Genomic DNA, 27213 nt, shown 5'->3' with positions numbered 1-27213 from the left:
AACGAGGCCGCGGAGAACATTTTCGCAAAGGAAAAAGTTACTTTACTATTACATCTTGTATACTTGGAGACGATAGAATAATTACTAGACTGCGGATCTGATGCATTTATGACAAAAATGAGTAAGTGCAACTTGACACAGTTGACAAATTAAAAGAATTTGAGAACATTAATTTCTCAGCTTATTAAAATTATAGAAAAATGAATATCGCTTCTATTTGGCTCCTGTTCTTTGCAATTGATTGATGCAATTTTTACTTTGCATAAAGATCCGCAGTCTAATAATTGCATACAAGAAATTGTCAGTTCGCAATTCGCAGTGAACCCCACTGCATATACAGGTGGCGCAATGTTTATATTGCACACGGCTTAAAAATTAATTGTAATGACTAGACTGCGGATTTTATGAGAAGCAAAATTGTGAAGACATTGGAAGAATTGAAGAATATCGTTATCTTATTTTCGACTTATTAAAATATTTAAAAGAAGAAATTCCTTTTTGTCATCTAACTCTTCTATTTCTTATGAACGACTTAGAACATTCATTTATTTCGGATACATAGATCCGCATTTTAGTAATTACAATCTGTAAGATAGTTTAGGCTCTACAAGGTTCAAAGGTTCTACCCAAAGATCCGCAGCTTGCTGATGAGATAATCAACGTTCAAATTCATGAATAAAAAGCGAATAAAATTCGCAGACGCTAAACGGATGATATTGTCAGCACACTTGCTGCGAAACCAGATCGACTGGACGAGAACGACGCAAAGTGGACAGAAGACGATCTCTCGTCGCCGTAGATCACTCGGTCCGGTTAAATAACGATCGGTGGTCGTGTCCGAGCGGAACCCGTGCAAATTAAGTAATTTCGTTCTGTGCGGGGTATTACTCGGCCCGGTGAATGGAAATGGATGAAGACATTATCGATCCTGCGATCTGCTGGTCGTTCGTTATTTGGTGTCCGGTGCATGCGTGCGTCGCTGTACGACTCGCCAGTCCACAGCTTGGCAAAGAGAGAGAGAGAGAGAGAGAGAGAGAGAGAGAAATAGGGGGAGGTGGTCGGTGGTGGTTGAATGCATCCAATCACAAGTAAATATATTTCTATGACGGCCTAGCTGTCCGACGGCGGTCCATTTGGACGTCTTTGTTCGTTTAATTGGCCCCGGCGCGATATCTGCGAATAGGCCTCGTCTTGCCGTTCGTTTGCTCCTAGGATCCGATTAATTCTGACCGTCGCCCGATAATTTATGGCCCGGCTATGTGTTATGCTCTGCACCTTCCTCTATCTCCCTCTATCGCTCTCTCTTTCTCTATGAATCTCTGTCTTCCTCCGCCTCTTGCTCTCTGTCTTCATCCGCCTCTTGCTCTCTGTCTGCTCGTTTCGCCGCGAAACCTCTTCGTATCTGTCACACCTCCCTCTAATTGCTCTGAACACGCGAGAATCGAGACGGAGACAGAAAGAGACTGAGTGAAGGGGTGGGAGAGAATCCGTGGTTGCTCTTTGCGCGAGTTTGTTGCAGTGGCTGCTGACAAATTCCGGGAAACTTGACCCGCAACCTCTGAATCGTGAGCGAGGACTTAACTGAATTTGTCGAGGAATAAATGTGGAAAAGATCGATACTTATATTTTTTATCTGCGACGCACAATTTCCAAAAGTCTGGACAAAAATGTGAGCAATGCTTATAATGGCATCTCATTGCTGAATTAATATAAAAGTGGTAGGTTCGTGATTCCTCTAAAGAAACTGCATCTTTTTAAATGTCTTGAGTTTCCTTCATTTTTCACGACCACGATTTGTGACAGAAAAATCGAAATAAATTCGCTAACGCACGTTTGGTTGTGCGAAGGGTGTCAGATTTTTTTCATAATTTTTGGGCGCACAGGTACGATCATATACTACCTTATTTCGAAGTAACGTCAGTGGTATCACCGATATGTTAATTTTTCTAATCATAGAAAATGTGTACAGGACAATTAAATTGATCAGTATTGAAACAAACTATCGTTAAAATGATATACATAGATATACGGGATACTTACTGCAATATTTGCTGATCAGAAAGCTTCATTTGCATTCTAAAATCAATATTTTCATTCCATATGCAACTAAACCTAATATATTAACCTTTAATTAGTATGGACTTAGGAGTACATGTACATATAATCATGCGTATATTAGACCTTAATTACCACGAGGTTCAACGTATATTAAGCCTTAATTACTATGGACATTGAAACTTGCATAACTACTGAGGGAGGTCTGACAAACTGCTGATGCTTATTGCGTTAGTACGCGCATACGAGTACTACGATGTAAATATGGAGGTGCAACAGTGGTGAGACAATGTGTAACTTGTGTAAAAATTAACAGGAGAATATTGATATTTATACAAAAAAGAATAGAGAATAAATGAAGATGACATCAAAGAGGAAGTCACAGACATTTACAATTATTATCATCTTATAAAACTAAAAAATTCAATCGTTCACAATCCTACAAGAACAAGTACAACTACTCACACACACACAGTATCATACAATAAATATATTCAAGTTGCAGTCAATCCGAAATATCTCTCCAATTGCAAAAGATGAATCGAGAACTTTGAATAAACGTAGAAATTCTTACAAATCTTACAAAATTAAAAAATTTAAAATCGTACAATAACAAACATTCTTAGTATAAAAATAATCGAGCAATAATCAAAGAAAATTCCCGAATTGCAAACCGATTGTTTTCGACAAGCTTAAGACGTTCCATCATGTTTTTGCCGCGTTCTGTATTCGGCCGATCAAAAAAACGGGCTTGGAGATCAAAGACCGTCCGCGTAAATAAAGATCGCGGATCCGGGATCCATAGAAAAATCCCGCGGATCGTTAACCGATCGAACGACTGTGTTCGCGGCGTGGTTGAAGCGATCGCGGTGCAACAAATCACTCCTTATATAGTCGATCGGAGTTTGCAGTTTGCGGGGCGCACAAGACGAAAAGAAGGCGGCGCAAAAAGGAAGAATCCGTCGTGGAACAAGGAAAGGAACCGAGGATCGGCTCGGTGGGAAGAGGATAATAAACCGGCGAGGCCCCATGCGGCGCTGAATCACGCTCAACCAGGCCTTTTTCACTTTGAGGTCCTTCGACTATCTCCTCTCTTCTTCCCTTCTATTTCGCCCCTCTCTGTTAGGCTGGCGCCATGATTTTTCACGGTCGGCCTCGGCCGATAGTCGAAACTAGCGATGGTTGCGATTTGCGATGCCTATCTCTTGACGAACCTCTGAAACCTTCGCTGAGTATCCAGAAACTTGTCAAATACAGTGAATCACAGTGATATTGGATTGGAAGAAACGTTCGTAACATTTTTTAATTAAAATTCGAAGGTAACATTAAGATATTTATTCATAAGTTTATTCAATAACATATTTTCCATTCTGAAAGCCATTTCTCAGGTAACTTATCATGTTATTGAATAAATCTAGGATATATGTATATCTTAATGTGTTAACATCGAATTTTCATTTAAAAACGCTACAAACTTTCGGTCCAACCCAATATTTGGACACAACATAGTTGGAGCAATTAGTTTACTACCAGACGTGAAAAAAATTTTGCGCAAATTGCAATTGGTCGGAACTACAGAGAAAATACCGATATTGTTGTTACAACTTTTTTATGTAAGCCTATATTGAAAATTTAAAAAATACATTTCGTAGATCTGTGTCAATTATACATATTCTGAACAAATTTTCAAAAATTATAAATTCAAAATCGCTTTATTGATCTACATTCTTTTCGTAAATTTTCAGTAACACTCATACAGCTTTTGTTTATCTACATACATTATGTTAGCGTCCACCGATATGGATTTTCAAAAATTCGAGTTACATTTTTTAAAATGTTTCAGTAATATCCATACTGCTCTTTTTTATTGACAAGCATTGGATTAATGTCCACCGATATGGATTTTTCAAAAATTGTAAATTTAAAATTGCTTTATCGATTTACATTTCTTAAAATGTTGCAGTAATATCCATACTGCTCTTGTTTGTTTACAAACATTAGATTAATGTCCACCAATATGGGTTTTTGCAAATTGTAAAAAAATCGTTTTATCGATATACTGATCGAGTGGTCGAGCGTTTCAGTAATGTGTTCCGCGGGATATGTAACAGTGTAAAAGAGCGTTCGAAAATGGTGTTTGGAAAAATGATTTTAATCTGCGAAATCGCAAATGGCACGGGTTAATACGCTTGTCAAACGAGTCAGTTGGCATCGGCGCGATAAAAGGGAAGAGCGGTGGAACCGAGAAAAAAGCGAAAAAAGGAGATAGAGTGGGAAAGAATGAAGAGGGAAAGGGGCGGACGTGAAATGAGAATCGCATCGAAATCGGACGATGGGTGTTCCGCCAATCAATTGCTACTTGACAGGGAATGCTGAATGCTATCGATGATCGGGAATGATTAATGACAAGGCTATACCTATGAGCACGGGTAATCTGCGCGGGGATCGAGAGACAGAGGATACATTGTGCTGTTTCTTGTTCGAGAGGTGTTACCAGTCGAATAACCCATACAGTTCCGAAAGATGACACTTGAACGATGCTGATGAACATCGTTGTAGAACACATCCTAGTAGCCGTATAGAAAATTGATTCTCATACATATTGATTTATAATTGTAATGATTGTAATCCTTCTTGTATACTCCCGACACTTGCGATTTTTATAAAACATTTTCGCAACCTACATCAATATTCAACGACTAAAACTAAAAACGTTTATAATTTTTATCACAGAATGAAAAATTATTTAAAGTTTCATTGTCTGAGTTTGATATCTCTCAGAAACATTTCATGGAGCTCTACTTTGAACGCTGTTTAATTCCACCGACAATGCAAATTCGAAACAAAGTTAGGTTCCAATAATAACCGGAGTCTTAGCGAGCTAACCACAGGCGTCCTAATGGCGACGCGACGCGACAGTGTCTCATGGAATAAATTTTGCGAGGAGAAAGCCGCGCGAGAAAGCTCCCCGCGATATTTCTCCGTGGGCATCGACGGTGGAAAGTCGCGGACGACGTTATCTCTCCGCGAGAGAGGCCACAGGATGAAGAAATTCCCCGTAGTTGGTAGGCTGCCGTGCCTGGATACCAGTTTCAGCGAGAATATAATTCATCCGGTCGCCGATACCGGGAATCCCAGAAACGAATCTCGGATTCCGTGGGAGAGCTCGATGAAACCGTGTAAAAATAGTCGGCGGGATAATCGTTTCAAGAAATCCTCAACAGACAGAGCCGGGGGGAGAATAAGAGGGGCTTGGAGCGATGTAAAAGTAGAGAGGAACTGAAAGAGGGTCCTGAAACGCGTGGCGAGCGTAGTTCGACTAGCGATGGGGCACGGTGATGCTCGAACTTCAAATCATTTTAAAACAGTGAAAAGGTTGAAACGATTTAAAAATGCCGATCTATTACTTTCAGCTTGTTCAAATGATTACACCAAGAATAAAATGTCTTTATTAGGTTGGTACATATGAAATATCCGATTTTGGAATGCGAATGAAGCTCACAATTTTTCAATTTTTGTCGACACATTTTAAGAAAGTGGGATGAAATATAATTCTTTTATATTCTTGCCGTTTTTTGGACATTTTCATATGCCACAAATGCATAAAGATCAGCAGTCTAACTATTATAATCTTCAAGTTTAGTATTGAATCAGCTGATCTTTTTAAAGGTTCTATCTTCTGATTAAGATATGAGTGGAAAGACAGCACATTGTTTTACATTATCAAAGTGTGATAATTAATCAACAGGCTATTCGACAATGGTAAAAATATCTACGAAATGTTACGAGAATGTTCTAGATGAAGAACGTGACCAAAAAATTCAATTTTTCACGAAACTCCTTATTCATTGACAAAATATGTTGCTTGTTTCGACGAAGAAGTCTATTTGGAAAAAGAGTTGTGCTCATTAAAAGACATTTCACACGCAAAAACCTAATATCTTCAGTCAATTTTTACTTCGCATAAAGATTCGCGGTCCAGCCATAAATTTGCATCTTGCGAAAGAGAAATGCACAAGGGATGCGCACGGTCCAGTGATAGTTCAAGTGTCAGAGTCGGAACAAAGGGAGTCTAGATGTGAAGTGAAGTAACACGATCTCTCGGGTTTCGTGTTTCAGGCGGGCATGCTGCGGAGCTCGCACGGCGAGTTCTGGTTGGAACCAGTCGCCCTGTCCCCGGAAGAAGAGGAACAAGTTAGAAAAGGAGATGTAGAAGAGAGGCTCGAAGACGCCGGCGCCGAGAAGACGATGCGCCAGGTCCGGAAACTGCACTCGGTCACCGGCAGGCCGCATCTCGTGTTCCGCAGGTCCGTCGAACAGCCGCAGCTCGAGATCGGCGCAGCTGCCACCGCTGCTAGCCGCAACAGACGCCGACGAAAAAAGAAGAGAAAACTCGAGAGAAACTGTGGCACTCGCGGTGAGAATCCCTCTCCATCGTTCTCCTCTTCTTCATCTTTTTATTCTTCTGCCGCTTCTCTTCTTATTCTACCGCTGCTTCCTCTTCACTTTCTTTTACTCGGCTCCTTCTTCTGTTGATGGTGTTGCCTCTTCTGCTTCCCATATTTTCGTGTCGTATTCTTCACTAGGCCACCCACTTCTTCTAGTTTGAATGTCGAGAGGAACTGAGGGAATCCTACGGCGCCGTCTTCTTCTTTATCCTCTACTGCTTCTAAACCTAGGACAAACGACAAGCGTTCAAATGAATGAAAATTGGGATAAAATCTCAAATTGAAAAATTCGGCTGAACTTCACTTTGGGGAATCAAACATTCTCAACTTTTTTTTATATAAATCCATAAATTTTGACGAGAAAATGCCAAAAATGTAAGTTTTAATGGCCGGAGTTCACTGGTTTAAAAGTAATACGCGCGTATGGTTGGCCGATTTCAGTCGTTCTCGACAAGTATTCCCGCCATATTGGTTTCTACTGCGACTGAGTGGATCGGATCAGCTAGTACGTACGATCAAAAGACAAATCGTCGCATTAATACAGCACGTCTCGCTGTACCACGCTAAATTGACGCGATTTCAACATCTAATTGGTATAAGAAAATGTTCCAAACTGGAAACTTGCACCAAGAATCCACTCGATAATCCAGCACGCAGGTGTCCGCATAATTTCGAAGATAATATTATACATTATCATCTATACGTAGAACATCCTGCAAGGATCATCGCGTCGCGCGTCGTCGCGACCATGCTGCAAAATTGACAAGATTCCAGCGTTTATCGATTAGTATTCCGCTATCAAAGTTTCAAGTACCGCGAGGAGAGGGAGGGGGAGGGGGAAGCCACGCGTTAATTCCACGAACCGATCCGATGGGCGAAACGAGAGGCAACTCGTTCGGATATTTGAACGTGGCATCGATAAACTATTCCTTAATCGCGGCGAGACCAGTTTCCGGGATTATTAGCGAAGATGACAGAGGGCCCGGCGTAATCTGTGAAACATTACGCTCATTTGCCATCGCGAGTATCTCTCGCGCCAACATTATTGAGCCGCACAATTAAAACGACCAGATCCCATTAGACTCGGCAAACGATTGCTACCGGAACGAAGATAGGCGGTTTCACGCGCGTGTTTACGTGGGCCCACCTGTGAAAAAAGGTTGCACCGTTTAATTAGGGATCGACTGTGTGTCCACCTTCCGGCCTGTACACTCCCCGCCAAAAACCTATCGTCATTCAATTCCGAGACACGCAGCATTATCTGAAGCAAATATCGGTCGCATTACTACTGCAAGAAAAAATTCTTCAGAACAAAGTTTCAAGTTCATTTATTAAGGAGGCTTCAAGGTATATTTTTAATAGACACACCTTATATATTTTCCTCGATATTGTCATAGAGCATGAAAAGACGAATCCAACGAGCACTATAACCACACCGTTCGGATTATTCGATCTCGAGATATCTGTCTGAAAGCAGCAAACATACAAATTTTCAGATACAGATATCTCGTGACTGAATGATCAGAATGGTGTGGTTATGGTACTCGTTGGATTCGTCTTTACATGCTCTGTGTTAATATCGAAGAAAATATATATGGTGTCAATTAAAAAAATATCGATGACCTTAAAATCTCGTGATAGGGACGGCCTTGATAAAAGTTCTTCCCGCTGTTAGACGTACCTCTTGAAACAGTACAACTTTGATTTATTATAAATATCAGAAATATGATAGGTATTTGGATGATTCCATTTGACCGAGGCACCCTGTAGACTTATCTCTCGTTTCTCGGTGATAAATCGGCAATTTTGTGACCGTTGCTGTGAAAAGTACCGTGTACACGGCTGATCCTTTTGGAGGGGATTGTATCGAAGTCGCAGCCTTTTAATTACACGGGTCGGGCAATTAGCGGTGGGAAAAAGCGTCGAACGGGGCGACGTTTGTCGTATCCCGAGGAGCAATTTCACAGAGATAAGAAGATAAGGTTCGGCATCGGTGGACACGCCCACGCGACACACCGCGTTCGCAAACGTTTGCTAACATATTCGCGCCGTATCCAATTACTCCGCGTGGCCTCGCATAAAAGCGAATGCGAGCGCGTAACGGGAGAAATCGGGCCGAAGAACGGGCAGCCCCGGGGAGAGTCGGCGAATGAATTAGACACACGCGGTATTGCCGGATTAGCTTCGAAATAGGGATCCTTATCCTGTTAACCGGAACGGATAGGCCGAGTCGTACGATCTACGGATTAACCCTTTCGCGAGAGGATCAACGCGATCCCGATCACGAAATTCTCTGCCACTCATGAAATATTAAACTCGGAACTTCTTATTACCGTAATTTGCTGTCTTGTCTGTGGCCTGAGGATTTTCTGAAGAATTTATTAGAGGCATTCCAAAATACTGTTATATTCTTGTCAACCTATTAAACATGTCAGAAATAAATTCATATAGAATGCCCCACATTTATTTATCAGCACTAGATACAGTGTGCTCTCTAAAATTAAATGTTAATTATCTTTATAAATAATGAGTAGACAGCGGATCTTTATGCAAAATAAAAATTTTCTACCTGAATTGCAACAACCTGAAGTGAAATAGAAATTTATTTGTTCGCTTAATATGTTTAATAGGCTGTAAATGATATAAAAGTATTTCTAAATTCGTTTAATGTTTTCAATGTTTTAAATGACACCTACTTATATTTCTCATAGATGCATAAAATCCGCTGTCTAATAATGAGTATTGTCAAAAACGCTCGGACATGGATCTGCTTATTTCTGCTCTGGATTCACCAGAAAAAGTTTCATTAAAATCGACGACCCCACCACTGTGACCTCTCTTTGTAAGAAAGAAATCAATTTCTATTTCACTTCAGTTTCATGCAATTCGGTTAGAACATTTTTCTTCATCGATAGATATTAATAAATTAAATTTATTTAATCTAATAATTTTTTAACATCGGTCTAGTAACTAGTAGAGCAGATTATAAACAGTTCGAGTGTCGCTAAAATATAGGGTTAATGAATGGTGGGGGTTGGTCGAGGATCGGTTGCAATTTTTGCACGCGTTGATGATATATTAAACGGATCCGATTCGTTGATAATTAGTGGAGGAACGGGGACGGATCATCGGCGAGATTTTATCGAGGATGGGTTCGGTTGGTGTCTGGCCGGCCACCCGGGCAACCTCATAAATATTGAATTTCGATTTTTACCTGGTACACCTGGTCAAAGATGTTCGCGCCGGTAAAAAGACAAGCGCCGAAGACTTCGCGTCGCATTGAAACGCCCACGCTCTTCGTATCTCGACGCGTCCAATTACATTATATGCGTAGACGGCATAAATACTTGTAATACGCGCCGGCTGCAGCAGGAACAAGACCGAGGGAACCGATTGCCGCGGCAAAAAGAAAAGAAAACGAGACCAAAAAGAAGGTGTCGGCGCTCGCCCTCCTTTGCGTCTCGCTATTAATTACAGGTGCCGCTGGCAGAGAACGGGCCGGCCAACGGTTATCATATTTCGAGGGCATAGTATCCAAATCTTGTCTTGTTCATTTTTTCAAAAATTCACGCTGTTCGTTCTGATGTTCATTTATAAATGTTGTAATCTATTTTCTTCCCTACCTCTGATATTATTGTACTGCATCGAAGATCAGTCTGAAAGTTCAACAATCAGAGCAACACTTCTCATATCTGAAAAGTACAATATCCAAATCTCGTTGTGCTCATTTTGAACAAATTTTCAGATGAATATTGTTTAAACTATTTTTCCCCTACCCTTGATTTTTTTTTAGTAGTGTGTCAAAGTTGCTCATTTAATTAGAAAAATTGTCACGGACACGTTGGTAAAGGTTTCGTTAAAAAATAATTAATAACAAAAATGTTTTGCCACTAGATTAGCATTATCTTAACGTTATACCGAAAGTTTAGAATATGTTTTTACATCAATAATGTTTCAAAAACAATAGAATTGGAAAAAGTAAATGGGGACGCCATCTTCAAGTGGCGCGCACAACTTCCTCTGCGTCACAGAACTTTTCAAAGTATTCAACTTGGAATATTGAATATCTCCGTGGGAACTAGTTTCCCATAATATTTAAAGTGCCTTAAGAAGACTAACTCGGAAAATAATGTTTATAATGCCCTCTAAGAAATTAGTTTTTTGTTTTTCTTGGCAACTTCATGTCCCTCGTGTCTCGAAGTTTCAAACTCTGGTCGTGTTAACTCATAGACATAATTTTCCATTATTTTATTTCTTCTAAATCAAATCTTGCCAACTGCAACAATTACTTGCTGAACTACGCAATCTGTATAAATAAAATTCCATAGCAAATCCTATTTAAGTAAACACAATCATTTCTGAGAAAAATGCATTCGAATCATTGACACTTGAGAAAGCAATTAGAGAATCTCAATACAATAACTATCAATGGATTAAAATTAGTGAAGGAAGAAAGAAACTTTTTACCTAATTTCTGTATTTTGCAATTGTCGTAGGAGATTTTGATTTTTCAGAAGAATCTTCAATTCTGAAACCATCTCCAGGACTCCACTTTGAGGATACTTCGAACACTGAACATAAGAAAAATGGTCGCCATCGAAGGGGTCGCAAAAGTTTAGTAAATTCGGTGACTAGTACGGGTGCGTTTAATTTTCGCCGATCCCATCAATCTTCCCCAACTCGAAATGAGGGGCTAGAAACGCGCGTAACCCCGCCGCTATCTCGAAAAAGACGTATACTTGGCAGACACGTAAGACTCGTTCCCCCAAGTCCTAAGTTATGCAGATTGGCTGATTGTAGGCGTGCAATTAAGATTTCATTCGAGCCTATCCCGATAGATCGGCCGGCAGAAATGGATATTCGTTGTAGTTAATTACAGGTTTCCAACGAATTGGATTAGCCCCGTGCGTTGCCCGCGGTTTTCATTTGCGCCGCACAGTATCATAGGATCTTACTTCTATATCCGTCTTTCCTACCTAATCGTTTCAAAGTAGTATTCCAATCTTAGCGACCCAAAAATCAATTTTTCTTTAGCGTGTATCGATAGTGCATTTTTAGAAGCAAAAAAGGAACGAATTTATAACTTCTTCACTGTAAAATGTCTTGACAAAGTGTTTGGATACAATGAATACGATCAAAAAATTCTCTTGACAGGTAATGGATACATTATAATACATATTATAATTGATACTATAATATGATATATTATAATTAGACTGCGGATTTTATGCATTTATAACAAAAATGTGTAACTGTAATTTCACACAGTGTAAAGATTGAAAGAATTAAGTAGCATCAATACATTACTTTCGACCTAGAAAAATTAGGAAAGAAAGGAAAGTGTTGTGAAGTGGCTCCTGTATCTTATAAATTATAATTTATTGTAACAAATGCAGACAATTTTTATTTTGCATAAAGATCCGCAGTCTAATTGTAATTGATACTATAATATGATATATTATAATTGATCTATCATTGATACTACATATGATATATTGCAATTGATACTATAGTATGGTATATTATCATTGATACTATAATATTAGGTTGTAAAGAAAGAAATGCAGGATTTTTGTTCCTATGTTTTAATTGCAATTTTGTACCAATACATATTTACCTTAATTTAATGAGTTATACGTCATTTTAAAGCTTGTTTTACGCTCTATTTAATTATGCTTTTGATATTTAATTTTATTCAAATTTTTATTAAATTATTTGGCTTTTATTTCAGGATGTCAAAACGCAATTTTCGCATTATTATTTCTATGAATTCAAACTAGGCCGAAGTGCCGCTCAAGCAGCTCGGAATATCAACGAAGTATGTGGCGAAGGAAGTGTCAACGAATGCACAGTGCTCATAGAAAAAAATAATGCGGAAATCGCGTTTTGACATCCTGAAATAAAAGCTAAATAATTTAATAAAAATTTGAATTGAAAATTGAACTCATTAAATTGAGGTAAATATTTATTGGCATAAAATTGCAATTAAAACAAAGGAACAAAAATCCTGCATTTCTTTCTTTACAACCTAATATGATATATTGCAATTGATACAATACATGATATATTACAATTGATGCTATAATATGATATATTGTAATATAATACAATAAATAGATTGAGTAAAGTGTTCGGACGCAACGAATGGAGTCCATAAATTGTTGCGATGTTTACGCGAGGTCGCCAGAGGTTACTAAGAGATTTCGACGCGAGAAGTTCTCCTTTGGTGGTAAAGGTCGTCGGATTCATGGGTTGTGCGAGAGAAATGGGGTTCGATGACAAGTTGACACCGACCCCATTACGGTTAACCTATTGAGATTCCAATCTAGGATAGCAGCGTAACACGTATCGCGGCGGCTCTGTCCAATTTTCGAAAGGAATTCCATCTTCGTGCGGCTGGCGTGCGCGAGCGCGCGCTAGCGGGAGGATAGATGCAGTCGGCGACTGGTTCGATGATTAATTGCTACTGGACGGGGCAATCGATCGTTTGTCGGATTTTGGGTGGGTATCGGATGTGGCGAACGCGATACCACCGTGATCTATGATCCGCGGAGGTGTCGGCTTACGGAAAAGGTAATTCACCGTTCTCAAAGCGGCGGAGCGCCGTTACGCAACGCGTGTTGCAAAATTCGTCGGTAATAGCCGGCAATCAAGCTGCATCGGTTCTTTCTCTGCGAAGGACCAACCTCTCCAATCCGGCAATAAAAATTTTTGTATAAAAATTCCCTATGCCATAGCCTTACACACTTGTGCGATGCTGAAAATAATGTTTCGAGTTCAAGCAACTGTGATGACATTAAAAACTTTTTCCCGCGATTAAAACCATCATAGATTTGAAGATTGGAGTCTCGCCTTTAAGTGGCCCCTACACGATCAATAATATTGTCGATATTGACACTCTATATTGAAGCGCGCATTAATATGCTTCAATATAAACGCATCAATATTCTCATTCATCAATACTCATTCTGGCAAAAATATTCAGAGCTGTTTCAGTGGTGTTTTTGTTGTGAATTTCGAAATGTTTTCCAGTTCGGATATGGGTTTTCTACCATTGACTCTTTCACTGTGCGAACAAAAAACAATCAAAGAGATAGAGAAATAGACGGTGGTCCAAAGAGTGATACAAGCTGAGAAGCCGCTTTACACACGAACATTTACTGAATTTTTTGCGTTCTACAGAACCGGACGACTACAAACATTTTTTTCGAATGGACGAAGAAAGCTTTCAAACTTTATTAGAGCTGGTTAGGCCCAACATCCAGAAAAAAGATACTGTTATGCGGGAAGCTATCCCTGCAAACCAAAGACTTCCTATAACATTGAGATACCTTGCGTCTGGAATGGATTTGGAATATCTAGGAATATCTTTCGGTACAAAATTTTCTTTAACAAAACTTACAGGGCTACTTATTTGTTTGTTTCACCCAATTGTAGATTCACGAAGCGGAAAAATTCGCCGTCATCCTCACGTTGCGCCGTCACGTACTCACAAGCAACTGATATTGAAGGAAATATTGACAATAAACCTTCTAGACGTTCAAACGGTTCTACAATATTGACAGAAAATATAATTTTCTATCAATATCCGCTTCAATACGCTCCTAGCCGATCAATATGGTCCTCCGTTAATATTCACGCGAATATTCAGAATCTTACATATTGATCGTGTAGGGGCCACTTTACAATGGCATCTGAAAAATTGGCCTACGATTTTTTCCCACCATTCTATTCAACTTTGAATAACACGAGTACCGCCGCCGCCAAGAAAGTGGAAGCAGAATGTATCTTATATTTTCCAGTATTCCACAAGAAACAGAAAACCTTTGAGATAACTAAGTAACGGATCTGAAAGTAGAGGCTCGGCGCTTTAAAATGAGCCTAAACTGATTATCGTACGATGTTTTATCACGAAGTTATGAATCTCACAGACGATAATTATCGAAAAAAGTTTCATCTATAGTCTTGTTCTCATTTCTGGAAGGGCTATGAAGGAGAGAGAGGGAGAGTCTCTGTGGGAAGGCTTAGCACGCGACTAATTAGCGTAGAATCCCAGGTTACATAATGTTTCCATTATTGCGTGCGTAAATTTGATTCTCGATTCTACGGAGCGACCGACGTCCCACGGTAATCGAGGCTAGCTTAAATATACCCGGGAACGGGAATAGTCGGATGATTGCCAGGGATCCAGTTGCCCGGACGTTGTCCCGATCGAACGCGATTAATTCGGCTAATTTAGTCTCGAATTTCGGAACTGCTGACCCACGGCCGCTGCTCTTTGGCACAATTTCCATGCCGAGAACCTATTAACCGAATAACGACCCTGCGTTTCCGTGTATTCAGCTGGTAATCGCGACAGTTCTTCTTCAGAGACTCCTTTGCAAATTTTTTCTGAACATTCAACAATTGTTATCAACATAAGCTTTCGCCCTATGCGTACACCTGCCTTTGAAGGGTGATCCGAAATTATTTAGAGAGACTCCAAATTCTTTTGTTCAGAGAATGATCTCATGCAGAAAAAAATGATCTGCATCAATTGTAAGAAACAGAAGCCAAGTAGGAAATTCTTTTTCTGTTTCATAATTGTAATTAGTCGAGGATAATACATCCACACAGTGTTGGGCAATAAATAAATTTATTTAAATAAAAATTGAAATAAGTTATTTGGTATTTGTTATAACAAAAATAATTATTTATTATTTGAGCAAGTCTAAATGAATTATTTAAAATAATAAAGTTAATTGTTATTTACAAATACAATTTCAATTATTATTTGTATTGACAAATAATACAAAATACAAGAAATAAGAGAAGACCAAAAACTATTTATTTGATTTCCACCTGAATCCAAATAATAAATAATGTTTTATTTGCAAATAAGAAATAATAAATAGATCATTTTTGGAATTATTTGAATGACTTTTATTTAAATAAAAAGTTTAGTTATTATTTGCAATTAAAATCACACGTTTATCTATTATTTAAAATAAAATTTGCCCAACACTGAATACACATCAATGTTCTCAAATATTTCAAATGATGTCTACACACATTTGTCACAAATGCATGAAATCCGGTAATCAGGTTGCTATGGTTTTCGCAGAGCCGAGGCGACTGACAGAGACTCGGCTCGAGTGGCAGACGCAGCCAGGGCTGGTCCAGGTTCAAGGACGAGGTCGAAGGAAACACCATCAGGCGAAACGATGGCAGCGTTCCAAGAGATCGATCAGCCGGCCACGTCACGTCGAGGCCCTCGTTGTCGCTGACACGACCATGATGGCTTTTCATCAGGACGGCGACGTCGAGACGTATCTGCTGACCATCATGAACATGGTGTCGTCCCTATACCTGGACCCCACCATTGGCAATTTCATCAACGTCGTCGTCGTCAGGATCATCCTCGTCGAGGAAGAGGAGGCCGAAGTACGTACGAGCCTCTCGCGACAACCATAACTGCAAACCTTACCCAAATCACTCCAAACAAATCCTTTCTTCTCCAAAGAAGTTGCTCTGGTCAAACCTCTGCTGTTACTCATTGTTACAATTCTTTCATTTATGGAAAAACTGCCAAGATGAAATAGAAAATCTCACTGGATCGCCCACAGCTGATTAAAATTATTGCAAAAAGAAATAAACGTTTGCGTAGCTCTTGTGTCTTGCACTTGATGCAGACGATTTTTATTTTACATAAAAATCCGCAATCCTTTTTCCGGAGGAGTGGAAAAAGCGACGAGCATGTGATTTGATAGAAAATTAGGGGATCGCAGCTCAGGCGGGAGGGGGTAGATCCTGCAGAAACAATTTTTCTTCGTAGAAACGTCGGGCTTTTATGAAATCCATTTGAAACTTCATTCTCCGGCGAATGAAGTTGCTGGACAGCGTCAAAAGTAATTCCTGGAACTTCGTCCTCGGATGTTCCCCGATCGGGAAGCTTAACGTCTGCGTCAGTCATGGCGCTTCGTTGAACTTTCCAACTATCAGTTTCAGCGGGATGTAGATGGACGGGGAGAAGAGAGTTTTTCCTGTCGACTTCAAACGGTAATGCTTCTCGCTGCAAAAACTTCCGTGGGAAATTACGAAAGAATTGGCAATGGGACGCGAGGATTATTCGGGTGTCCGGCTCTTAAAGTTAGGGGATGGTAGCCATGATAGACTGTTGACGCTGCGATGTCACTGGAAGTAGACCTAACATTTCCTACAGAACCTCTGTACTCCTCCATGTATTTTTCAGCAATTAACGAAGTTGTTATATTTAAATATTCCTGGAGAAATTTTAACCATTTCAATCGCACAAACGGGTGGGTGTTCAAATTGATGGATAGCTCCATTAAAACCTTTGTTATCAAATCATCAATTTTATCTTGTCACATTTCCTATTTGAATGAAAAACTTTTATTTTACGAATAAAAATTTGCAGGCTGGCGACGCGACGGTATGGCGAAGGAACGTGATATTGGTTTTGTTTTATTCAGCAAGGACTGGACATCACGGTGAACGCGGATAGGACCCTGTACAATTTTTGCAAGTGGCAACAGAAGCTGAACCCCGTCGACGATTCCCATCCGAATCACCACGATGTCGCGATTTTGGTGACGAGGCAGGACATCTGTTCGAGGGCGAACACCCCGTGCAGCACCCTTGGTGTCGCCCACGTGGCCGGTATGTGCCAACCAGACCGCAGTTGCAGCGTCAACGAGGACAATGGGATCACCCTGGCGCACACGATCACGCACGAGTTGGGACACAAGTGAGCAAAAATCGCGTCGTGTTCTCTGGACGCGGTGCCAATTGTAATATGTTACACTGTCTTTCCAACCGTTATGCACAAGCTAGAACGAACCTGGTTGTCTCGGTACGCTATGCGGTACGGTCTCTGCTCGGTGAATTAGGGTTTTTTTCTGACAAGCATTTCCTACTGTAAAGATACCAATATCTGTCTATACAGACGCTTACATCACATATAAAAACTAGCCTAATCACTAGCTATTATTATATGGCATTACAATTATTCCAGGCGCCGATTTTGACCCGGACTGTATCGCAAAAACTAAATCTATGTATTATAATTTATACACCTATAGCCTACCGCCACTTAAACCTAACGCTTAATTATCCTAACACGCAATTCGCTTCCTACCCCTACGCAAATCACCTAATCTTATGCCTAACCAACGCCCTAGCCCTAGCCGATTCTAATCCCCCCACGAATTGATATACGTAGGCTTCTTAAGTCCAAAAGGAAAACTTAAGAAAAACTGAAGTCCACCGTCCAGATATCGGACTTAAGTTTTTCACTAACCCCCCCCCCCCCCCCAGTCCTCGGAGGTCTAGGTAAGGTAGAAGTATAGTACATGTTTTCTCTCTAATTTTTCACGAGAAATCCGAATCCGGATTTTAGTTACTCCGTCGTAGTAACGATCCCTCGGATAGGACTGAGCCAGGGAGGGCCCGGTGAATTTAGGTTGCTGGTAGGGTTACCAGAAATGTTTCATCCAAATATAGAAGAAGTAGTGAAAACTGCAATTGTGTATTATGAGATAGGCTCAAAATATAGGAGTTCAAGTAAAAGAGGTACACAGCACATTTTAAACTTTTTGTATTCAAACAAAGATTATTGAAAATTCAAATATGATATAGGAGATCAAGTTCAAATATAGAAGACGCATATTAAATATGTATAGAAGATCTGGCAACCCTAGTTGCTAAGCAACCTTTCAATGTCGCTTTTTATTTGAATTAAATTGGGCCATTTTGTACACAGCAATATTTTACTACTGTAGCACTATTGTAGTACCTAGACAACATTTTGTTTATTTAAAACGAGCAATAAATAACGCTGCTGTAGTTAGAGTAATCGCTGTAATTATTTTACGTCTAGCTCGTCGCATCGCCAAAAAAGTAAATCTGTTACTACAATCGTTTTCATAAATATTTTCGAAACATTATTTTCGCTGTCCCCGGGTGCGGAGTAAAAACAGAAAAAATTGAATTGCCAAGATCCATTCCTCTAGCTAACAGATTTGTTTTTATTAGCCGATAATGCGGTCTCGTTATCGCGAACGTGTCACGAGGAACAGATTGCGCGTGCTATCATTTCGTTGTATGGTGTATTTATATGTTGTGTATGCTGTATGTCGTCGTTCTATGTCGGCTCGTTTGTCACTCGACAACGTTTGATTCACTGCTGTGTTTCCAATTTGGATTACAGTTTCGGGATGTACCACGACACGGAAAAAATCGGCTGTAGCAAACGGGATGGCGACACGTTGCACGTGATGACGCCGACGTTCGAGGTGGACACTATAGGGGTTGCTTGGTCCAGGTGTTCTAGGAGAGACATCACCAATTTTTTGGAGTAAGCAACAAAACTTCACTCAGCAAGTTACATTTTATCAAACTCGATTAGTTTAGTAAATAGAAATTCGATTTTTGCAGATTTTTAATATTGCTGTTCACACTTACTTGCTCCCTCAAGATTTGTTTAAATAATCGGAATTTTTTCTTCAAGGATTTTTTAACACTAAACCTACCACTGCCGCTCATATGACCGGTTTTATATTTTTCATTTCATAATTATTGAAATTATGAAGTTGCTTACGTAGAAATCGATTCGATAAAATTCTGTATCCAAGCACATATTGCTGTAAAAATTGCAGAAAATCGAAATAAATAGAGCCTCGTCATTTTTGCAAACTAAAACATGTTAATCACATTTAGTGCACGGTAGGTTTAGTGTTAAAATACTAAGTTTCCTCAGAGACAGTGGCGCGTTACCCTATGGGCAACTTGGGCAAATTCCCGGGGCCCCAAAGCAAAAGGGAGCCCCGGACACAAACCAAGATCCAAATTCTACTTTGCCCAAGGCCCCAACTAGTTATCACGCGCTACTGCTCAGAGAGCTTGATAAGTAAGATTATTTTCTGCAAAAATCTGAATTAGGTACCACTAAAATACTAAGAATGTTTACCTTAAAAATTTCTTGAAAACATCTTTTTTGTCCTGAGACGAGTGCAGACAATTTTGATTTAGCATAAAGATCCGCAGTCGAGTTATTACAGACCATTTGAATTTCGTGTAAAAATACGAAGGATCGATACGGGGCGGGGGTTGTTTGTCCACGTTTATCCTGCTATACTCTTCGCATAAACATACGCGACAGCGCAAGTTGTATTACGGGTGACAGTTTCCGAGGCCATAGCTCGATGCCCAACAATGCTTAGTTTGTCGAACCCTTTGTTTGCCCGAGTACAAACTGTCGCGATTCGCGGGGGCTAACACGATAGAGAAAGAGAGAGAGCGCAAAACGGTTTTCTCTCTCGTATTGTTACAGCCAAGGGAAAGGCGAGTGTTTGGAGGACGAGCCGGCAGACAACGATTACGCGTATCCGGATTTGCCACCTGGCGCGATGTACAATGCAGAACACCAGTGCAGGCTGCAGTTCGGCGTCCGCGAAGCCTCCGTCTGCTCCCCGTTGCAGGAGGTGACGAACAAAAGAAAATTGATTGCCAGAGAATATACTATTCTCGAACGCGGCACCGTGAATAGAGCCTTGCCAATCTTCTTTACAGATCTGCTCGAAGTTGTGGTGCATCGTCGACGGCATTTGCACCACTATGCTTCATCCGGCCGCCCCCGGGACACATTGTGGCAAACACATGGTGTGAACACAGTAATTTCAAAGTGATCTTCTGTACTAACTACTCCTCAACTTTACAAACGATTCTACAGCTATGCACTTGCTACTTTATCAAAGAAACCAAACGAGTTAGACCACTATTAAAATAAACGTAACACGAAATCGAATATATAAACTTCGATTACAATACAATTTATAAACATTTTGAAGAAAAAAATTGTTGCACGGCTGTATCAAAAGACTTTTTAATGAATTAGCATTTTAAAGGATGCATGGAATGAGGACAATTGGATTTTTTTATATCACACTTTCTCCGAGATATCAAAGTGACCTTGAGCTTTTACGAAGTCAATGAAACCTTGTTTTAATACCACGTTGTTACCGATGGAAGGACGAATTCAGCGACCTAGAATTGATCTCGAAGAAGATCCTTAAAATGCTACATAATTCATTGAAAATTTTTTCACAACCGATAGATACCGAATTATTTCAGATAGTCGTTCTTACTGACTCACCCTGTATTTAAATACTAACCATTTAGAGCAGAAATTTAGAATTTGGGTTAAGAAACACATTCCATACATCTTCTCATAATTTTTATCTAGACAAATCTAAATGATAGATCTGCTAGAAGTTCTAACGATTATACTGATAAGAAAAATTGTATGGCGAAGCGTTAATGTTTGGGTACATCGAAGAAATTGTTTTGATGATTCCCAGTGGTGTCAGAACCAGGAATGCGTGCCGATCGTGGACAGGCCAAGACAGATCGACGGAGGATGGGGTGAATGGGGAACCTGGAGCGAGTGCTCTAGATCTTGCGGTGCCGGTGTCTCGATCGTCGAGCGGAAGTGCGATCATCCGGAGCCGGCACACGGGGGTAAGTTCTGCATCGGGGAGAGGCGACGATATAAAATCTGCAACACGCAACCCTGCCCCGAGGGCACGCCCAGTTTTAGGGCTGTTCAATGCAGCAATTACGACGGCAAGGAATACAAGGGGAAGAACTATACCTGGCTGCCGTACTTCGACCAAAGTAAGCCGATCTGCTCCGGTGATGTAGCCCTTGGATGGCGTGCCGGTACACTGAAACTTTATTTTCTCGAGAAAAATGGGGAAACCCTTACAATTTTTTATTCACAACTTCCTCGATAAATATTGAGAATATTAGGTAATTGTTTCTACTAACGCACTATTGGCTCGAAGAATGCATTTGGGAAAATGTTGAATGGGACTTTAAATTAAAGATCGCGGTTTTGAACGTGTACACATGGTACATGAACGAATTTCGATCGAAAAACAATAACCATCGGTTGTCGGACTCGAACGTGCCGGACGGATCTGTATTCGTAGATCCACAAATTCTTGCTACACGGTTCACGTACCACGTGTATTTATATACACGTGAAATAGGAATCTCTACTCTAAATGGAGTTTGAAATGTCTAACTAAGCAGTTGCAAAATCGTCAGAGCCATCCAAGGGTTAAAACACTGTCCTCTATCTATATAAACAACGTTGTACTTGTGATTCACTGGAACTGAACGATTCATCGAACGATCGTATTAATTGAAGCGGAACCTTGCGAATTATATTGCACCGATACAGAGGAAAGCGTGATCGTGCCATGGGGCGAGGCCGCTCTAGATGGTACACCGTGCAACGTCGGTACTCGAGACATGTGCATCGCCGGAATTTGCAGGGTTAGTTGGGAAACCTGTGGCTATTTCTTCAACAGCCAACTCGTAGATCGTGCTTTAAGAAATTGATCTACAAATTGTAGAAGGTTGGTTGCGACTGGTCGGTCGATTCCGACGCAACGGAAGATCGTTGCGGGATTTGCCATGGGGATGGGACCCAGTGCGAGACCACGGGGGGCGTTTACGATCAAAACGACGGGCCCGGGTACAAAGAGGTTGTGGTGGTACCCTCCGGCTCGAGGAACATCAAAATCGAGGAGATCGGTAACAGTAAGAACTACATCGGTATCGGCGTGCCAAATTCGGACAAGTACTTCCTCAATGGAAAACGGTGAGTAGACTTAAGAACAAAATAAATCTATGATATTGTAAGATCGAAAGTCTGAGATCTCTGCTCCAATCGGACAGGCAGATCACCTTAGCTGGAGAGTACGAGGTAGCTGGGACTCCAGCTTTGTATGAGCGAGATCGTGATAGAGAGAAGATTAGGATCCCTGGACCTATTAAAGAGGACATCGCTGTCTACGTATGTATTCATCGACTGCATTTATTTTTCGATGGAATGGCTGATAGAGGACTAGTCTAAACTCGATGAAAGAATTGGGCAAGTAGGGACTAGGGGAGCTAGGGACTATGGGACAGGGATTGGGGAGCTAAGAAAGCATCCCGGCAGCTCCAGAGGAACTGAGGAAGTTTTGGCAGTGCACTGCTAATTAGTGGCGCTGCGAGCTTGATAGATCACATATTTTTCTACAGAAATTCTTATCATTGTTTTAGCCTGTGCGTTCTCTTCTGATCAATTTCTCAGGTCTACTCTCTAGCCACTTTCTTCTCATTCTCAATAACGTTATCCCATCACTCCAGTTAATTTCCAGAGGACACTACCGCAATTTCGGTCTGCGATACGAATACACCGTGCCGAAGAAGGAACCTGACCGGGCACCGGAGTACTATTGGGAATTTTCGGATTGGTCACTATGCACTGTAACCTGTGGAGGTGGTACACAAGTATCCAAGGCTCTTTGCAGAGAGAGGAAGAGCGGGCTCGTCGAGGACCATTTCTGCGAGGGCATAAAGCTGCCAGAAACTATGTTGCGGGACTGCAATACTAACCCCTGCCCTGCTAGGTAAGGCACTAGCTATCTTCTCAAGAAACTAAACGTAATCTATCTCTCTCTGTACCCTATGTAATACACCCTAAACAATCTCTGTATACCGTGACCTTAAAGATTATTTTACTCTATCCCAAATTGGATTATCGTAACTACTTATTTGCATATCGGCTAATGATAATGATAATAATAATTGTGAGATTAGATGGTGGATCGGACCATGGCAAATGTGTCCAGTAACGTGCGGAGAGGGTGCGCTCAGGAAGCGTTCGGTGATGTGCGTGTCCTCGGGGATGGGCCCTGATCGTTCGGACCTGGCCTTGCCGGACCGCGATTGCAACAGAGACGTGAAACCCGAAGAGGTCAGCCTTTGTCCGAACCTGCCACCATGCGGTTCGACCACAGAGACGCCCTTGTTCGTCTACGCGGACAACAAAGACCTCTCGTTCTACAACGTGAGCTCGAACGACCAAGACGGCATTACGATCGTCGATGGCCTGACCACCGGGGAACCGGAAATTCTCCAGTTCGATAACGTCGTCGGCGAGAACCCGGATAACTCCATGTACAACACCAAGTCAAAATGGATCGTCTCGAAGTGGAGCCATTGTGCGAATAGAAAAAGGAGCAGGAAAGTCACTTGCTCCGTGCAAGGGGATTGCAACCCTGAAAACAAACCGGCCACTGTGGAGTTTTGTCAAGGTGGCAGATGGGTCACAGGTGAGTTCACTGTTTCGCTCAAATACTGTCCAAAGGATAGCCTTGGAGTACAGTAGGATCTCGATTAACCAGATCCCATTATAAACATAGATGCGTTTAAATATGATTATATCCATCGGGCCTTAATTTAGCCGGGCTGTTTGTCTTCCGATCAAGCCGGTTAATCGAGGTCCTACTGCAGTAACAAGTAGAAAATCGAACATTCGCAATCGGTAGCAGCGCAAGTTGCATCAGGACGCACATTAGTTATCGGTTATCGTGATGCACCCACGTGACTTAGCCAGGCCATTAACCGTTTCTTTCGTTCGGCCTGGCCCGCTGCCAGAGGAACGCCATGGCAGAGATCAGGCACGTAAAACATCGATCTTTATGGGCATGCTTGCAGGAAGATGGGGATCTTGCAACGCGACCTGCCTGGCAAGGGTCGGCGTAAAGCGCAGAGAAGTCGACTGTCGTGACCGTATAACGGAATCGCTCTCCGACGATTGCAACCCCGAGAGAAGGCCAATCGATACGAGGCGGTGTTATCATAGGCGGCAATGCGCGAACGATAAATCTGGTAATTGCATACATTCTAGAGAGATCGTCACCCCGGGGGAGCATGCCAGCGCAAACATCCGCAATAACTTTTACTACCTCTGTTTCGCTCGAGCTAGTGCTCTTCATAGGCTGTTGGCCACGCTATCTGCACTCCGGTCCAGCTAACGTCTTCCTTAAAATAGAAAGTTTACTGCCATTCCCTTCTGATAAAGTCACTGCTCTTGCGTATATGTATTTGGCCTTAGAACTGCTCTTCGAGTGCGCATGCATGCACAAGTTTATATTCTGAACATAGCTCTGGAACTACTCGTATGAATGTTTAACTATATTTCCGAAAACCAGTGAAACCTAATTGAGCTCAAATTTTACAAATAGCTTTATCTCGTATTAAAAAAAATGTTTGAGAAGATTTTAAAGTCGTTTCCTACCTTATCGACACAGCGCAATATAGCGACTGTCTGTAGAAATCTACTTTATTCGCAAAGCATGGCGCGGTACTTTTGAATTCTATGGTAGATTCTTTTTAATTGGCGGAGAATACGATTTGACTATACTTCGAAAAATTTGAATGTACTTCTGAAAATATCAACAGATTATCTACCAGCAGTTACTCAATTAATGGAATTAATTGAAAGATCCGCTATTAATGAGCTTGCAGACTAAGAATTGCATCTGTTGCAGAGTGCAAGGACACCATCGTCCCAGCCTCGGTCTGTTCGACGTACAAACGCATGTGCGACGTGTCATCGATCGTCCAGGATAAATGTTGCGCCACGTGTTTCAAGAAACGTCGACACAACCGTCAAAACAAAAGACACATCTTCGACGGTTGGTTGATCTACGATTAGGTCACCTGGACCAGCGGAAGCCGTCGAAATGCGGGAATCATTCGAATCACGCTTTTCCGTGAAACAAAATCCGTCCCAGTTGTGTGCGCTTGTACTTGATGTCCTTTATCGACAAACTTGCTGCACCAGAAGTATTTGTCAAAAATACTAGCGATACTCTAAGAGCTCTGTGGATGTATAATAAATTTCCTACATTCCTTCCATACACCTTTTCTCGAGCAATGACTTTTAATCACGGTCAAGGCAGCGTACGAGAAGCACAAGTTCGTTCAGACATTCCAATGCGGACGCTATTATGAGATTATATTTTAACAGAAAGTTAATTCAGGCATTCGATTGCTTCGAACGTAAACCAATAACATTATTTATAGTTTTGCAGACATAGTGGTTCTAACGGTGCGAGTACGGAAATGAAAATCTGCACGGTGTGCGAACGTTTGTATGTATATACTATAGAATATTCTCGATGTGTTCTTCAATCGAAAAAGTATATGTAAACGCGAACTTTTGTATCTGGCATCGCAGATTCATTACTGTTTTCGATGACAGTTGTAGAATAGAAACGATCCATGTGCCAAGTAACAGAATTCCGCTGGAAAGCTTTGTCTAATTAAACTGTACATTCTCTGCATTGTATTATCACAGTTTTAGGTGTACCTATTTTTTACAATAACCAGCTCTACGTTTTCATGGTACTCTATTTTTGTACAATCGTAAATGTAAGACTGCAGTCATTTATGTAATAAACTTACGCAATATGCATTGTATAAAAATAAAATCGAATCCTTTCTAATAATCCTTTATTGCAAGGCAAAACGTTGGTCCCAAAACATAATTATCGTGGATGGAACTAACATTCGCAGGTTTTAGAAAAGAAAATTTATATTAATTTGGTTTAATCATGTACCTTCCAAATTCAGGAGCTTACATTTCAAAGTTCTGTTTTTATTTGAACTATATATGTACATACACAACTAAGGCTAAGCAATTTTAGTTACTTCAGTCTTCTTTCCCTTCATTGTACTTCAGTACATTGCATCCAATGTACATTGGTATTCCCATAATTCCCAACCACAATAGTGATCCATGAGCTAGTAGCTCCTGCAATAAGAATGTAAGCATTAAAAACTTATTACTTCATTCAAAACATATGTGTATACATATTATTCTTGACAAATAGTTGACATTTTTATTAACACGTGTAGTAGATGGTATATGGATTGAAAACACAATTTTATATACATACTTATACACTACTCTGCAAAACAAAGAAGCACCCAGTATAATTATAAGATATAATGACAAACAATATTTATTGCATTTAAAGTATTAGATAATCCGCAATAACACATATTCTCAGAACTATTCAATTAAACAGCAGAATCCTTTTTCGAAACTTACTGTGTTCTTATTTTATTTTTTACGCTTTTCTATTAAATATGGCCGGGTGCTTCTTTCTTTTGCACAGCAGTGTAAGTATTTATTTTGTGTAAAGTGGATGCTACACAATGTTCAAACTTTCATGTATATGTAAAGAAAATGTTATATCGAATAATATAAAATATAAGGCACAAAAGAGAACATAACCTATATTTTATTACTTGTAATATTACATCGATATTGTAAGAACTTTGTAGTTTCGAGGGACATTTATAAATTGTAACGTTATCATTTTTACCAGTCGAAGTGTAAAACTTGTTAGCTCTATTAGCCATTCACGAATTTTGGTTTGAATGCTCCGCAACCTTATTACATAATTAACAATACGAAAGACAATACTTACGACAAGAGATACTTTTTCTCTGGGTGGCAGCGAAGTAAGTGTCCTGTGTTGATTTACAACGAGCTTCGACAATTGTGGAGCTCTCCTGGCTACATTCTGGATCGCAAACATGTTTCCTTTTCCTGCAGGTCTACTTCGTTACGAAATTCACAGGTAATTTAGCAATGGAACATGGAACAATGAAACGAATCGTTATCTCTACCAGATCTCTACGACCAATATCAGTGAATCAATACTGTGAAGACAGACGGGAAAGTCGACGAGACTTTCCGAACGTATTTCAAGCGTTCCAAAAAAGATCTTTCTTCGGCCCTCTAGCGACAGATCGCAGCAGAAGTATCGAGGTCGCTGCGATCGTTGAAAATTTCGAA

At 40.6% G+C, this 27213-nt stretch overlaps 2 protein-coding genes across 3 annotated transcripts in view; one reads left to right on the top strand and one right to left on the bottom strand.

Moving 5' to 3' along the window:
- LOC143220542 (A disintegrin and metalloproteinase with thrombospondin motifs 7) overlaps positions 1–25264 on the top strand; it is a 123957-nt gene extending 98693 nt beyond the window's left edge. For both annotated transcript variants that reach the window (XM_076446174.1, XM_076446167.1), the window contains 14 exons: positions 6175–6472; positions 15607–15926; positions 16976–17250; positions 18712–18858; positions 19834–19984; positions 20073–20162; positions 20861–21176; positions 21715–21842; positions 21923–22170; positions 22248–22365; positions 22704–22966; positions 23157–23671; positions 24057–24230; positions 24893–25264. In XM_076446174.1, the coding sequence (XP_076302289.1) occupies positions 6175–6472; positions 15607–15926; positions 16976–17250; positions 18712–18858; positions 19834–19984; positions 20073–20162; positions 20861–21176; positions 21715–21842; positions 21923–22170; positions 22248–22365; positions 22704–22966; positions 23157–23671; positions 24057–24230; positions 24893–25059 (3210 nt within the window). In that variant the 3' untranslated portion in view covers positions 25060–25264. The remainder of the gene's footprint in view (positions 1–6174; positions 6473–15606; positions 15927–16975; positions 17251–18711; positions 18859–19833; positions 19985–20072; positions 20163–20860; positions 21177–21714; positions 21843–21922; positions 22171–22247; positions 22366–22703; positions 22967–23156; positions 23672–24056; positions 24231–24892) is intronic.
- A 674-nt stretch (positions 25265–25938) lies between these two features.
- On the bottom strand, positions 25939–27084 carry LOC143220583 (uncharacterized). The gene is made up of 2 exons (XM_076446206.1): positions 26843–27084; positions 25939–26160 (listed from the first exon to the last, which is right to left on the bottom strand). Exons 1-2 carry the CDS (start codon positions 26951–26953, stop codon positions 26059–26061), a joined length of 213 nt encoding a protein of 70 aa, XP_076302321.1. The 5' UTR covers positions 26954–27084; the 3' UTR covers positions 25939–26058.
- Positions 27085–27213: the final 129 nt, after the last annotated feature.

This window comes from Lasioglossum baleicum, chromosome 2, assembly GCF_051020765.1.
Source record: "Lasioglossum baleicum chromosome 2, iyLasBale1, whole genome shotgun sequence".
Classification (NCBI taxonomy): Eukaryota; Metazoa; Arthropoda; class Insecta; order Hymenoptera; family Halictidae; genus Lasioglossum; species Lasioglossum baleicum.
The sequence above is the reverse complement of the archived record's forward strand: the minus strand, read 5'-3'. Positions and strand labels throughout refer to the sequence as shown.